Source organism: Papio anubis, chromosome 4 (genome assembly GCF_008728515.1).
Source record: "Papio anubis isolate 15944 chromosome 4, Panubis1.0, whole genome shotgun sequence".
NCBI classification, from domain to species: domain Eukaryota; kingdom Metazoa; phylum Chordata; class Mammalia; order Primates; family Cercopithecidae; genus Papio; species Papio anubis.
The window spans coordinates 69,343,426-69,359,977 of record NC_044979.1 but is presented as its reverse complement, the minus strand read 5'-3'; the positions used below and the strand labels follow the sequence as shown (position 1 = coordinate 69,359,977).

The 16,552-nt window shown below is 39.9% G+C and overlaps 1 protein-coding gene across 4 annotated transcripts in view; it reads right to left on the bottom strand.

The window, feature by feature from the left end:
- The window catches only part of CFAP69 (cilia and flagella associated protein 69), a 64,982-nt gene extending 54,467 nt beyond the window's left edge, over window positions 1–10,515 (bottom strand). For all 4 annotated transcript variants that reach the window (XM_003896353.3, XM_009203490.3, XM_009203489.3 and 1 more), the window contains exons 1-2: window positions 10,150–10,515; window positions 248–307 (exon numbers count right to left, since the gene is read on the bottom strand). In XM_003896353.3, the coding sequence (XP_003896402.2) occupies window positions 248–307; window positions 10,150–10,269 (180 nt within the window). In that variant the 5' untranslated portion in view covers window positions 10,270–10,515. The remainder of the gene's footprint in view (window positions 1–247; window positions 308–10,149) is intronic.
- Window positions 10,516–16,552: the final 6,037 nt, after the last annotated feature.

Here is a 16,552-nt window from a genome sequence, read left to right as displayed (position 1 = left end):
TGGTACAGCCACCATGGGTTTGTCCATCTCATAAAAGCAAATCTACTCTCTTCCTCCAGTCTCCCCACTTCATTAAATATATTTATACTAAATTTAAACAGTCCTTGAATATAAGATATGTACTATTTAAAATGTTTTCAACAAAAGGAGATAAATGAGACTTACATTTGAAGGGATATATGTTACCTTTCAGGGAAACAGTTTGTAAGTAATGCAGCGGAGTAATTTTCTCTCAAAGCTTACTCACTTTATCAGTCTCTTCAAGGAGTTTGATGACACGATTAAGGTCCATAGGCTTGAAAACACCCTAAAAAACACACAACTCTTACTATTCTATATCATCTTCTATATCAATAAGTCATACCTATATGATACTTTCCCTTGGTAACTTAAAAAACGTTTTATGACACTAAGATAGTAAGGGGAGAATGAAAAGTAGATGAAAACTTACAGGAATAAATAGATTTTTGAGGAAAAAAACCCCTCCTGAATTCTAGTATTTCATATAATCTTGACGTTTTAAAATTTCATCAGCCCTGAAGGGTCCAAGAAAATATTTAGAATAATAGTACTTCCATATGTTGAGAAATAAAATTATCTTGTACTTGTATACACATTACACTAAGTTTGCCTATGCAGATACATGGTAAGAGCAGCTTCTAAACTACAGGTAGGAGATTGCTTTTCTCAACTAGGTATCCCCTTATCTCAGTTAGTACCAGCATTCTTCCAGTCATCTACATTTAAAAAAAACAGGAACTTCCAAGTTCTACAGATTTTACATCTTAAATATTTCTTGAGCCTGTTTCATCTTACTGATTTATTCAATTCTTAGCTCTTACTTAATTTCAGGTGGTTCCTGCTGTTCTCTCTGACTCCACTCTTGCACTCTTCAACATCATCTTCTATTCTACCATCAGAACAATAAAACTCAAATCTGAACATGACCCATCTAAACTATTCAATGACTCCCCATTAATGCCTCTCACATCTCCTCTGTTTTCACTCATGTTGTTACATTCCTGTTCCTCTCCTTGGTTAATTCCCACAGGTCCTTCAAGATGAAGCTCAGATATTACCTTCCCAAAGGATGAAAAAATGCTAGAAAAATGCTGTGCTCTCATAGCACCCTAAGTTTATATCCATTAAAATTACCATTGCATTGTTCTGACAGGGTCTACATGTTCGTTCCCCAACACTCCCTGCCCCAAAGTTCTCTTAAGAGCAAAAATTTTTGCTTTCAGGCACTCCCAGAATCCAACACTGGGCCTGACATATAATATTGTTAGTTGCTTAATAAATACTTGGAAAATGCAACCAAGAAGAGGCTATATTATAATAAAGTTATTCATTGGTAAACGGGGAAGGAAATGGGTACTATCATCCAAAATTTAAGTAGTAGACCCCGAGCACCCAAAGCAATCCTGAGCAAAAAGAAAAGAGCTGGAGGCACCACACTACCTGACTTCAAAATATACTGCAAAACTATAGTAACCAACACAGCATGGTAGTGGCATAAAACCAGATACACAGGATAATGGAACAGAACAGAGAACCCAGAAATAAGTCCCTGCATTGATAGCCAAATCATTTTCGACAAAGGTACCAAGGACATACAGTGGGGAAAGAACAGTTTCTTCAATAAATGGTGTTGGGAAAACTGGATAGACATATGCAGAAGCATGAAAGTAGACTCCTATGTCTCACCAAACAAAAAAATCAAATCAAAATGGATTAAAGACTTAAATATAAGACCCTAAACTATGAAGTCACTGGAATAAAACATTGGGGAAACACTTTAGGACACTGGTCTAGGCACAGGTTTTTCTGGGTAGGACCTCAAAAGTGCAGGCCACAAAAGCAAAAATAGACAAACAGGATTACACCAAGCTAAAAAGTGTACCCACAGGAAAGGAAACAGTTAATAGAGTGAAGAGACAACCTAAAATATGGGAGAAAATATTTGCAATCTATCCATCTGACAAGGGATTAATAACAAGAATATACAAGGAACACAAACAACTCAATAGCAAAACAAGGCTGGCCGCGGTGGCTCACGCCTGCAATCCCAGCACCTTGGGAGGCAGAGGTGGGTGGATCACCTGAGGTCAGGAGTTCGAGACCAGTCTAACAAACATGGTGAAACCCTGTCTCTACTAAAAATACAAAAAAAATTAGCCGGGTGTGATGGCGGGCATCTGTAATCCCAGATACTCGGGAGGCTGAGGCAGAAGAATTGCTTAAACCTGGGAGGTGGAGGTTGAAGTGAGCCAAGATTGCGTCACTGCACTCCAGCCTGGGTGACAGAGTGAGACTCCATCTCAAAAAACAAACAAACAAACAAATACAAATAGCAAAACAAAACAAAACAAAACAAAAAACCCCAACAACAACAAAAAAGAAATGATCCGATCAAAGGTAAAGTATGATGATACAGAGATCTACAAATTCTAAGTGTGGTTTTGACTATATTTCTCTTGGGGGTTAATACCTTGCTACCTGACATTTTATTCTTAATTCAGTGTTATGTCACAGTGCTTACCCCCATTACAGGAGTTAAGCTCTCCCAGTTTCCTTTGTATCCTCTGTCCTGCTTTCACGCTTACTTCTACTTTAAAATAAATGTTTGAAAAGATGATGTAATGATTATATAAAAGATATACAAAAGGGAAAAAATCCTACTTATTCCTATCATGTAGTAAATGACATCTATTTTTATTTTTATATATTTTGTTTTTCCTTACATGCATAAGTATTTCACATAATTTCACTTCGTTAATACCATGGCAGCTTCTGAGTTTTCAATCTGCAATACATACTTTTCCATACTTCTACATAATCGTTATTACATTGTCTTAGTTTTAGTATTTCCTTGCCCTTAAAAATTACAAATTCATATATTCTGATCTTAAGACATTTCTCTCAAAAACAGTTAAAAAAATTAATCCTAACTGAGATGTCATGGCATCAAAAACAATTTGTAATGAAACATACTAACTTTAAGTCTGTGGAGTGTCTGAATGAGCTCATTTACTCAAAATTATATTGATTTTTATTTATTTTTGACACGGAGTCTTACTCTGTTGCCCAGGCTGGAGTGCAGTGGTGCAGTCACGGCTCACTGCATATCCCAACCTCCCTGGGCTCAGGTAATCTTTCCACCTCAGCCTCCTGGGTGGAGGAGCTGGGACTGCAGAGGCACATCAGCCCACACTTCGCTAATTTTTTTTTTTTTTTTTTGTAGAGATAGAGTGTCGCCATGTTGCCCAGGCTGTTCTGGAATGCCTGGGCTCAAGCCATGTGCCAGCCTCAGCCTCCCAAAGTTTTGAAATTACAGGCATGAGCCAACATGCCCAGCCATTTTTACTTTTAAAAATAATTTTAAAAAGGATTTACTAAATACTAATCTATACCTGGTCTTATGTTACCATTAAAAATTGTTAAATATTACTGTTAAATAGTTAAATTTACTGTTACCAAAAATTTTGGTAAATAGACTTCTGCCTTTTAAGATTTGGGGATTTGGCAGTGATATCCACCACTACACCTCAGCTGTCTGTTTTCTTTTCCTCCTACACTCTCAAATTATACATACACGGTAACACACACACACACACACACACACACACATAGTGGGTTTTTCTTTTCTGGTTTTCTGAAATATTTGCTTAGAGAGTTAGACTAGGATATTGGAATGAAATGTCAATGCAGGAATATATATATATATATTTAAGACTAATCAAGGGAAGTAGTGGGAATGGAGAAGGAAGAAATCTGTAACTGGTTGTAATCAATTAGCTGTAAACAGCACTGCACTTGGGCCAGCCAAATGCAGGATTTTCTTTCTAATGTTTGTGTGTATTTTCATATTTTTTTCTCCAAATGACCAGGTATAATTTTTAAAAGAACAGGGAGTAGTAAAGATTAAAGCATAGATTCCTCTTAGATTTATCTTGCATTACCCATTTGATGTTACTCTAGGTTTTACCTGCTTGGCAGATTTTTAAAGATTTCTCTCTCTCCCTCTAGCTTCCCTAGACTTTTCCTCCTTCTATAACTATTTATTAGTAGTTTTTTTTTGTTGTTGTTTCAGGAATTGTGCGAGGTGTGGGGAATAACAATGTCCTCATCTCATGCAGCTATTGGTCTGGCATGGGATTTTACAGAAGGATTTGTATGTAACACAAGGATCTTAAAAAGCCATTGAACGGTTTGGGACTGAACATATAAACAAAACTGGTCAGACTATATGTGACAAAATAACTCTGGCTGACAACCTCTGCAGCAATTGGCTCAGAAAAGTCAGGATTTGGTCAATGACTGCCAGCTTTCCTGGTTTTTGTTCCTCTGTTTCCAACTTAAGACCAACCAGAGAAAGCCAAATATGCCTTCCAATTCAATCACAGAGGATACCCTGCTTCTAGCTAGCCCACCTCCAGGTTTCCCATGTCAGCAACCTACAATTAGAGTAGACCTGAAGTCTCCCCCACATCTTTTTTTTTGTTGTTGTTCCACTTTAAAGCTTTCCAGGCTGCATTGGAGTCTTTGCCAAAAAGTGAGAGTGGCTGACTCCCTCCCTATAGCAACTGCTGAATAAACAGTCTCTGTTTATCGTGGTAGTCTTCATTTATTTCCACAATATTTAACCAGAAGAATTTAATTATGAAAAGATCATCTTGTATGCTGTGTGAGACTGAACTGGAGAAGACTGGGTTGGAGGTAGACTGTAACTTTGGGCCTTGAATAGGTAGCAGCAACTGGTATAAACAACATCAAATGGAATTAAAAACATCTAAAGAGGTAGATTCAGCAAGACCTAATGAGTGACTGGATGCAGTGGGAGAAAGAAGGGAAAAGCTGAAGATAATCCCTGGCTTGAGAAAGTATATAAATGATTTCACTATTTCCTGAGACAGGGAAAGCTGGAGGAAGAGGTTTGTGTTGGCGGTTGGAGATGAGAAAAATTTGGGGCAGAGGTTTCTGAATCATAGGCTTAACATGATAATTGAAGATTTGGGGTAAATGAGATCATACAAGCAGAGAGTAGAAACAAAACAGAACATACATATGTAAATATCAAAATACTGTCATCTTAAGATGTTTATGGAGAAATTGTAAAAGCATTCACAAAACCTTTTAAGATCAAAAGTTTAATAAATTGCTTTGAAGAAAATTAGACTTACTTCATTCAAATTATAGGATGAACTTATTTCCCACTTTACCCAGGGACATTTCAGAGGGGAGAAACCTGCTCATTTGATACTCAGTTACAGGGAAAGAGACTAACACTTATAGTGGTCCTTTTATATGTCTGGCATTTTTCATCTCAATTAATCTTCAAATCTACCAAGTAAAGGTAGTACTATTATCCCTCTTAATGAAACTGAGGCCCTGGGACCTAAATTGTTAAAGCCACATAGCTATTAATAATAAATCGGCCAGCAGGTCTCTCTGATGTAGAAACTCTGGTTCTTTGTTCCTTAGTTCTGTGCCTGACTCCTCAATGGACAACCAAGGAGTCTCTCTCAATCTCTCTCTCTCTCTCTCTCAAGAGATGGGAGTCTCCCTATGTTTGCCCAGGCTGGCTTCGAATTCCTAGGCTCAAGCGATCTTCCTGCTTCAGCCTCTCAAGTAGCTGGCACTATAGACACATGCAACCAACTACACAGGTTATTTCTTGCAAAAACCCTATAAACAAGGCTAGATAATTTTAAGCACACAGTTCATGGAAGTATTACAGACAGTGACAGGATATGACATCGACTAAAAGATTCTCATAGGTTCTCAGAGGGAAAGCAAATTTGAGCAAGGAAGTTCAGGCATGATACCTATGCCAGTCAACTAATCACTATATTAATTGTTATTCAAAGTGGGAAATGAGGTCCTCCAACTAGCTGCATGAGCATCACCTGGAAACCTGTTAGAAAAGCGGAGTACTGGGGTTCATCTAAGACCGACAGAATCAGAATCCACATTTTAATAAGATCCCCATGTGCTCCAAATGCACATTAAAGTTTGAGAAGCACTGCTCTAAAGGGGGTTGGGATTCTTTAGAATGAGGGGAACAACATTAAATAGAAAATAAAGGGTAACCAATTAGATATCTTGTGATTTCAACATATGATTAAGGTGAATTTCACTGCCAATCCCATCACTCTCCAAGGGATGAAGCACTTGTTAAACCACATTACCTCTACCTTCCTGTAGGAAGCCAGACACACATAAACACTGGGATTAATACTAGAAAAACAATCTGAGAACTATCTTCCTATTTGGTAGGTTTTGATACCCAGTGTATTAGTCTGTTTTCACACTGCTATAAAGACACACCCGAGGCTGGGTAATTTATAAAGGAAAGAGGTTTAATTGACTCACAGTTCCACCTGGCTAGGGAGGCCTCAGGAAAAACAATCATGGTGGAAGGCAAAGGGGAAGCAAAGACCTTTACAGGTGGCAGGAAAGACAGAGAGAGAGAGAGTAAAGAGGAAGAGCCCCTTATAAAACCATCAGATCTCCTGAGAACTCACTATCACAAGAACAGCATGGGGGAAATCACACCTATGATCCAGTCACCTCCCACCAGGTCCCTCCCTCAACACCTGGGGATTACAATTTGAGATGAGATTTGGGTGGGGACACAAAGCCAAACCGTATCACCCTGTAAATATCATCTGAATTTATTTAATAATTTAATAAAGCTGTTATGACAAGAGTCATTAATAATAACAGAAAGTTGCCTTTTGTGGGGCACTTGGAATGCATGTGCTGGGCACTGTGCTAAATGCCTTACAAATACTTTAATTCTCACAATAATTCAATGAGGTAGGCATTTCTAAAAATATCTTTTACAGATGAGGAAACAGACACAGAAAGCGCAAGCAATGTGTCCTAAGTTCCTCACAATTAGAAAATGGCCACCAAAATTCTGGTACTATTTTATTGTTTCGAAACTGGAAAAATATGATAAATCACTTTAAAAAAGAAGACGCTGGAATCACTACAGTAGGGATTATCAAAATTTTTATAGAGAGAAAATGTGAAGATAGAATGCTTACATAGAATATGTCGATGAGAAATTCACAACATGGAACAAAAATAACAATTCAAAATCCCAGATTCCTAAACTATTGTTTCCCTGTTTACTAATAACTTTACTCATAACCTATATTTACATTTTCCATAATTCCATCAAAAAACATTTCAAAGTTACTAAAGTTAGAAAAATCTAATACTCTAGGAATACCATTTGTAGTAGCTTAGATAGAATTTATAAGAGCTATTGCCTTTTACGAAAGTTATTTTTGTGAAAGATGCAGGAAAAAAGTACCACTTAATGCAGAAGTAAATCATACACACGGAAAAATCAGCAAAATAACCCGTACATTTTACCTGCTGCCTTAGGCAGTAATATTCAAGCCTATTTCCTTAATTACATAAACTAAGGTTAGGGTAACTGAAAGGTTCAATTTAGGTCTGTAATAAAGAAAATGATACAAAACAGCTATCAAAAGCCTAGGTAGTCAAAGTAGCATTTCTATATTAGGAAATCCAGCTGCAACTGAGAAACATCTCTGAAGGGATAAAGTGAGCAGACCAAAATCTGCATTAAAGCAAATAAGATGTCAGGGGCATCCAGTCTCACTCTCACATCCTGGAAGCCAGTGGGTACAATCAGAATTCTAGAGAATCCCTTAGCTTTAAGGCCCAAATAATTTTAGGAGCTCTAGTTCCCTGGATAAAGGATGATGTTGATAACTGCTTGTTTTCAATATATAGGTCACTGTATAAGTTCTCTATATTATTATATAAGTTTGCTATATATATTATCTCTTTTTTTTGTTTGTTTTGTTTTGTTTTTTGAGACGGAGTCTCACTCTCTTGCCAGGCTGGAGTGCAGTGGTGCAATCTTGGCTCACTTCAACCTCTGCCTCCCATGTTCAAGTGATTCTCCTGCCTCAGCCTCCCCAGTAGCTGGGACTACAGGCGTGCGTTACCCTGCCCATCTAATTTTTGTATTTTTAGTAGAGACAGGGTTTCACCATGTTGGCCAGGATGGTCTTGATCTCCTGACCTCGTGATCCGCCCTCCCCGGCCTCCCAAAGTGCTGAGATTACAGGCGTGAGCCACTGTGCCCGGCCTATATATATTATTTCATTTAATCTTTACAATGGACATGAGTACTATCATTATCTCCATTTGATAGAAAGGTTAAGATACTTGCCTTTGGTCACATAGCTGGTAAGTGATGATCTGACAATGAACTGAAGTAGATGTGATACTCTCACCTTTAGCCACTAGGATATACTGTCTCGGAAGCATACACAGGCAGAAGAGAAGTTTGCAAATGTGCAGTGGTTGAAAAAAACCGGAAACAGTTCCGAGGATCTTTCCTAAACTGGCCTAAGGCAGAGGTCTAAAAGGTTATCATTTTTTCATTCTAGGGTCTCTAGACTCCCATTCCATGAGTAAAGGAACTGAGTAACTCAGTTAACTTCTCATGAACTTAGGGTTCTCGTTTGTAAAAACAACCACAGGCAAAAAACAAGAAGGCTGAGGATCACTAAGATTTCTCCCAGCTTTAAAAATTTCCTCTTCTAATTCTCCTCAGTACTTCGAAAATGTTACTACTCCTAGAATTAGTTATTAACAAGTCGGAAACATGAATTAATGCAAATTGATTGATTTCTTCTTGGAAGAGAATCCTAGGCCCTGGAAAGAGCCATAGTAATGAAAGAAAAGAAAGAAAATTAAAAAGGAGAGAAAATGCATACACATATACACAAGTATACTTGCTTTATTTGGTATGTTTTGGACTATTTTGGCAATGGCTTTTAAAAAGTATTTCTCCTTAAAAAAAAAAAAGAGCTACTCTTGCTTGCCTTGTAGAGCATTGCCCAATTTTTCTTGGAGCAAGTAAAGGAAGACTGAGAGCCATCAGTTATCAAATTCACATACTTCTCAGTTTTGCCTGGTGCCTGGGAGTATGGCTGTACTGTTGATCTTTCTTGCAGTCCAGGGAGTGGAGAGCTATTGTTCCTCAAAATTCTCTCCGCCCAGATGGGAATAGGTCAACAAAATGGATTAGGCAAATTCCCCTAACACCTATTTCTCCTCATGCAAAGTGCTGTTGCTCCGCAGGTTACTGCGTAAATGTCAGACCTCAGAGAGCTCAACTCTATTCCCATGGTAGAAGAGGTCCCCAGTCAACTGACCACTCCCAAGGAACTCTACAAGGCTCCAAGATGTGAACGCAAGAGACAGGGTTCCTGACGCAGCCTGAGATTTGAGGAGCCTCAACAGGAATTCCCACAGTGGCCCCACACCATTAGTGTGAGGCAGTACAGGGTTCCTCCAGGAATTCGCGGCTTTTAAGGCACGATCAAGGCTCTCTGGGGGAGCAATGGAATCCTAGTAGGATACAAACAACTTGGGGTTTCTAAACACCTCTGCCTCGAATGGAGATCCAAGGCCCTCAAGTGGAATTTCTCAACAGATCAACTTGCAAGAGTGAATTTTGTATTCATAACAAAAGCAAACCCCAAACCAAATACAGTACAAGCACAATAAAACAAATCAACTCTATTCTCTCCCAGTTCTCTCCGACCCGACCTATAACAACCAGCTTCCAATTTCAAATTTTTAAAATGCTTAATTTCTAATTTTAACAGCGTTTTCCTCCCCTCTGGGTGCAGGCTTTAGTCGCAGCAAATTTAAGCATGGGAAAATTTACACCTATATCAAGAACATCACTGGATAACAGGAATCTACATGTTAAAAAGTTCAGTGCAAACTGATCAGGCCATCACATCAGATTTTGCTAAGAATGATTCCTTTCCTCCCAGAAGTTCTGTGACCACTTTTCGAAGAAGTGTGGCAAAGCCCCGCTTAGTTTGCTGGGACCCTCCAGGAGGACCACACAGCGCTGGTCCCCGGACAGGATGGTTGACAACAACCAGCCCCTCACAACCGGTGCAGTTCGCAGGGGGTGGGGGATCGGGATTAGCTCTGCGCTTGGAATCTCCATCCCGCGGTTTCCCCCATTTTCACTCCTGTCCCCAATTCCGCCCTTGCCACCCCCAGGTCTGGACCCCGTCTCGAGACCTCATCCCCACCCCCTCCACCTCTGAAAGCCCAGACACCTGCTCATACCTGCGCCTCATTGTCCTCCGTCACCACCCCAACCACCGGGATTTGACTGGAACTGCTAGACTTGTTCCTGATGCCGGATTCCCGGGCCTCGGCAGTCGCCGCGGCTTCCTCTGTCCACATGGCCGGTGGCGGCGGGGTGGAGAGTTGGGGGATCTTCCTGTCCTACAGCGCGCTAGCAGCCGCTGGGCCCAAAGAGGCCCCGCCACTGAGAAGGGAAGGCAGCCTGAGAGTCGCTAGAGTCGCGAAAGGTCCCAAAATTCCGCCAGGGGCCTAGGCCACCGCCATACAGTCCGCTTAGCGCCGCGGCTGCCCCTCAGCTGTCGCAGGCGTCTGATCTCCGGCCGGTTGTTAACACAAGCCGGCACGTTGCTAGGGGGCGGGGCCAGAGGCTACGGACAGCCGGAGAGCCAAACCACCTCAAAGCCTAATTGCACTCCGCTCCTGGCAGGGCGAATTTGCAGGGTTGCGGTAAGGAGCCTGCAGGAGGCACCTTGGTAGGCAGCGGGGAGTGGTGCCTTAGGCGCCCAGTGTGTTTCGGTCTTGATAGTCTTGCTTCAAACAGGCATGAGTGGGTGGAGGGGTGAGGGATGTCTATGGCATACCTTAGGCGTGATACGATGGACGGAAAGTGTTGAAAGCGTTTCTCTCACCCCAGGGAAATGACCAGTTTTGCTTACATTCCCCAGCTTTTGTCTGTACTTTAGTGGCCCAACTAGATAGTTAAACAAACATAAAAGGTATTGTACAAAATGTTAAAAAGGCTTTTGAGTCAGATTATTGAATCTAGAGCGAGTTATCCCTGGAAGTCCCACTTTTCTCATCTGTAAAAGGATTGTTGTGAGGATTGAATGAGATGACAGTGTTTGTTAAGTGGTGCTTGGCATAGCACCCCTTATGGTCAAGATTATCATTATCTTTATTACTGCTTGAGAACTAAAAATTAAATCCTAAGGCCCCCGACCAACTGAACGGACCCCCTTTTGGCCAAGGGGACCCCCGATAAACCTTAAAAGCTGAATTCCTGGCCCTGACAGGACGGAAGGACGGACACGCCTCGCTATAACCGCCAACCTCCTCCCTTTTCACGCCCCCACACACTCCTCGTTTTTTGAGACATGGTCTACTGTGTGCCCCAGGCTGGAGTGCAGTGGCAGAATCGTAGCTCTGCAACCTCCAACCCCTGGCTCAAATGATCCTCCCGCTTCAACCTCGGGAATAGCTGGGACTACAGGTGCACATGCCACCAAGCTCGGCTCCCCGTCCCTTTGAGGGCTTAGACTCAACAACTGACGAGCATTAATGTTAAAATAGAGATCAGAAGGCTAACAGAATGGACACTGTGGCAATAACAAATTATAGGCAAGACCTAAGGCCATGCCAGGCAAGAGTTAAGTCACTCACACCTACACTTAAAGAATAACCTATGTTTTAACTGCTGCAATGTTTTTCTTTTTCTCTAGCTGCTAAATAAGAACTGCTCTCGACATAAGCAATATTGAAGTAATTGCAGCTCATCCATGGCCAGATGTTGACTAACAAGATCCTCCTGTTCCACAAGTCATAACTGCAGGTTTGATTGGACAAGGGACTGATTCAGTACCTTTCCCCTGATAAAAGACCACCCACCATGGACTGGTTCTGGCAGGTTTACAGAGACTAAGTACTAGTACATTCACGTCTCTGCTTCTCCTTTTGATGTATAGGGACTTAATGCATTTAAATGTTAAGTTTCCACTCCACAGTGAGCACAGGATGCATGTCACATGCATGTTTATTCAGCACCCCTCTTAGTGAAGATTCACAGCTCCTCTTAAATCTGTTGAATATGTCTGTTTAGCCAACTCATTTGGCATAAAGCTTCTGTTCCAACCCCACCTCCTTCAAAGTGCCTGTTGACTGTCTCTGTGGGAGCATGGGCTTCCCAGCCTGCAGAATGGCCAGCCTGCAGGTTGTAACTCATTATAAGAAATAAAGTCTCCTTTCTAAATTTATAGATCTCATGATTTTTCAGTTGACATGTTGTTGCCTATCCATTGTAGCCTGAATAATAATACAAGAAGGGTCAAGACTATAATAGAAAGCTTCTCATGATGATCATCAGTATAATTTAATAACTCAAACACCGTAACTGTGAAAATTAAGAAAAACTTTGACTCTTTTAATCTGTTTTTTAAACTTTCAAAAATTATTCAAGATTTAAATGTACATTTTTGTATCGTCCATAGAATTTATGAATTTAAAATCACGTATAAACTCAATGAAAATAAATATTACTTCATTTCTCAGAACTTCTCATTTCTAGAATGAGGTTGATAAGTGATTTTGAAGGTTCCTTCTACCTCAGACGTTGAATATTTCTGGCCCTAAAAGAAAAATGGGAACACTAGATTGGGACTGGCAGCACTTGATTATAAATCCTAGCCAAAGAGACCGAGTTTTGTTGAGAGAGTAGTGAGCACTTCTAGCACCTGTTTCCACACTTCTAGTCATTCTTCCACTTTTCTCATTCTCAGCCTTCTGAAACTGAGATCACTGACACTTGGGGTCAAAGTCTATTAACACTTTCCATTTCTCATCCTGTTGTACTAATCTGTAGTATTTTACATTGTTGACCCCTCTCCTCTTTTTCCAACCCCCTTGCCTAGGCTTCCACATTCTTTTTGTTTTTCTTTCATCTCTACAGCTACTCATTGGTATCTATGGGCCCAACACACTTCTGCTGCACCACTCTGCTACCTAGCTACTGATCGATATCTCTTTAGAACCATTCTTAGGCCTTACATCTAGAGGGCAGTTTAGTAGGTCTAAGGTTGCTTCCACCTAGGGAAAGTGCAAACTGTGTTAAGTGTTTTATTCATATGACCTTAATTGCTGTTACACAGTCCAAGTAAACCACATCAAAAGGAGACCAAAACTACTTGGATGAACACAATGGAGTCCTGTGAGAATGGCATCCCAGACCAAGATGGTGGCAGAGAGCTGACAACTGGATTATTTGCATATCTTTTGTGTGGTTATCCTAGCATCTCAGGATCAGGAAAGATGAAGAGGAGGGAGGGGAAAGGAAAAATTTTCACTTAAAGTAGAGCTTGCCTAGGAGACAGCAACTGACTCTTGTATTTTAACACCACAGGCTGAAGCTGATAAGGGTCTTTAAGCCTCAGTGACCTTAGACAGGCACCTTCCTCACTGGACCTAACTGAAGAGACTTTCCTGACTAGTGAACAATGAGATATTTATTTTATTTAACCAACGGCGTAGAGACCTATATATTCATTCTGCCCTATATCCAGAGTGCCAGTTTCCAATGCTTAATTAGCATAAGCCCCATGAGCTCCCCACTTCTAACATTTAAAAACCCCTGACTTTCCCTCCTCAGTGAAATTCTTCATGGAGTAAGTTCTCTTGGTTGGCACGTTAATAGACTCAGCTTTGTAATTTTTTTTTTTTTTTTCTAGCTCTAATGGTATTTGTTTTACTCATGGACAGGTGAGAAGGACAAGGATAGAGAGGTCTTCAAACACCCGACAGCCAGCCATCTTGGGTGAATTACTGCAGTTTTCCAAAGATGCCAGCAGGATTCCTCCTGCATAACATTTGCTTTATGTTGTACATGCCACTGTCTTCAGATGGCTAATCCCTATGAAATTCAGTTCACATGACATTTTCTAGGAAACCTTTACATCCTCTGTGTTGGGTGCCACCTTGTCTGTCATTCTGTTTTTGTACTCATCACATACTTAATGGTATCAACTGGTTCAGCAACTGGATCCCTTCCTACTGTACTGAGATTCTTGACAGTTACTGTGATATGCACCCCAGACCCTCAGCATACTGTCTAGAGCAGTAGTTTTCAAAACCTAAAGTGTATCAGAATCATCTGGAGAAATAGTTAAAACAGAATCTTGAGCCCTACCTGCAGAGTCTCTGCTTCAATAAGTCTGGGTGAGGCCCAAGGATATGCGTTTTTAACCAGTTCCCAAACAATGTTGATGCTATTGGTCTAGAGAACATACTTTGGGACTTCCTGGTCCATATCATACTAGTTACTCAAAAAATGTTCATTAAAAGATTTCAAGGATTATAAATTACTTTTTATTTTGATTTGAAGCCAAATTAAAGCATTTTGTAAGTTATCCAAAGTAAGGTAAATACTCCACGTCCTTGCTACTCAAAATGGGGTCCTTGGGTTACCTGCACTGGCATTACTAGGGGCTCTGTTAGGAATGGAGACTCTCTTGCCCCATGGTGGACCTACTGACTCAGAATCTCCATTTCAACAAGATCCTCAGGTGATCAGTACACACATCAAAATTTGAGAAGCACTGCTCGTGTGTGTGTGTGTACTTGTGTGTGTGTGTTGTCACTATTATTGCTTTGGAGTAGTTTTAACAGCCTCCATAAAATTGGCTTTCACTAATTATTCCATTTGTGGATTTTCCAAGTCCTTTGTTCCCAAATAATACTGGGTTTACTTTTCTTCTTGGTAAGTGCACAAAGATTAAGCTTCATAAAAGCTTTAACTGTTTATATTAGGTATGTTGACTTAATTTTAATCATTATTCATTGATTCTTCTGTTATGACACAAAAACGCAGAAGGGTGAAAGGGTGAAATCACTAGTGAAGGAGTAAATTATTTCAGCAAAAAGATAAATAGAGAAACATGAGAAATAAGTTATACCTAGAGAAGAGAAATGCTTGAATCTGGTAACAATTCTGCAGAATTTAATATCTCTGTTAAAGTTACAAATTGCAATTTCTTAGTAGCACCTGTAGACTTAAAGATTAACTGGAAGTTTTAATAATATATTGACTTACAATTTTTACTTTTAGAAGTAACAAAGAAAGCTAAATATGTTTTAAAATAAATATATTACAAATTGTGGTTCTATTTTCCTTCTGATTTTTTCTTGTTTATACTCTGCCTAATTAGCAGTGTTTAGTAAAATTATAATTATTTCTAATCATATGAATAATTATATATTCTTGAATTAAGAATGTGTCTAATAAGTATTTTAGACTACATATGAATTTGGTAGTCTCTAATGCCAGATGTTCTAAATGTTCAAGCAAATGTTATTCCTTTCTTAGAGTAATTTATTTTAAATAAAGAATGTTTATAGCACATATGAAATCTAATCATAGTTTTTAATAGGTTAGCTTTAGGGAAATTCTGTAACAGAAGAAATGCATACAAAACTAGAGTTTATTACACTTAATTTTTTTTTTTTTTTGAGACAGGGCTCACTGTGTCACCCAGGCTGGGATGCAGTGGCATGATCTCTGCTCGCTGCAGCCCCAACCTCCCTGGGCTCAGGTGATCCTCCCACCTCCCACCTCTCACCTCCCACCTTAGCCTCCCGAGCAGCTGGAACTACAAGTGCGTGCCACCATGTCTGGCTAATTTTTGTTATTTTTTGTAGAGATGGGGTTTCACCATGTTGTCCAGGTTGGTCTTGAACTCCTGAGTTCAAATCATCTGCCCACATTTGCCTCCCAAAGTGCTAGGATCACAGGCGTGAGCCACCACTCCCAGCCTATACTTCACTGTTTTAAAAAATTTTTTCAGGTTGACAGCATAGAAACAAAGCCTAAAAACAAAACAAAAGTAATTATGTCTTTCCAACAGAATCATTAATGCACATTTGGGAAGAATAAGTACGTGGAACAGAAAACGAAAGTAAAAGAATAGTCACCCCTGAAGTCAACCATTCTGATGAAAATTATACTAACAATAACCCAAACTGCAAGTGATTTTTAAGTAGGAAGCTGCAGGAACTACTCATGTTTAGTGGAAAAGTAAACAGATTATAATAAATGAAAAGAAGAATTTATAAAGCGCTACTTTTATCCAATCAAAGCTTCAGTTCCATGACATGGGAATAATTATATGAAAAAAAATGTTCCTGAGATTTTAGAATAACTATTATTGTGTTTAAATGGTGGGTGGTTATAGTGCAATTATCCCAGGATGGAACTGTCTTTATTGTGGAGCAAGATTAATCAGACAAGTTTGTTCTAATGACATTAATTATTTGAGTTCTATATCTAAATTGACTTGTTCTGATTCTGTGAACCTTGTGTTAGTTTTTGAGGACTGCTGTAACAAATACCACAGACTGGGTGGCTTTAACAACAGAAATTTATTTTGTTACAGTTCTGGAGGATAGAAGTTGAAGACTAAGGTGCTGGCAGGATTGATTTCATCTTGAGGCACCTCTCCTTGGCGTGCCGTCTTCTCCCTTTTACTTCACATGTTCTTCCCTCTGTGCATGCCTGATTCCTAATCTCCTCTTCCTATGAGGACACCAATCATATTGGATTGGGGCCCAACTGTATGACCTCACTTTACCTCTTTAAAGATCCTGTCACCAAATACATTCTGAGGTAGTGTGGGAGTTA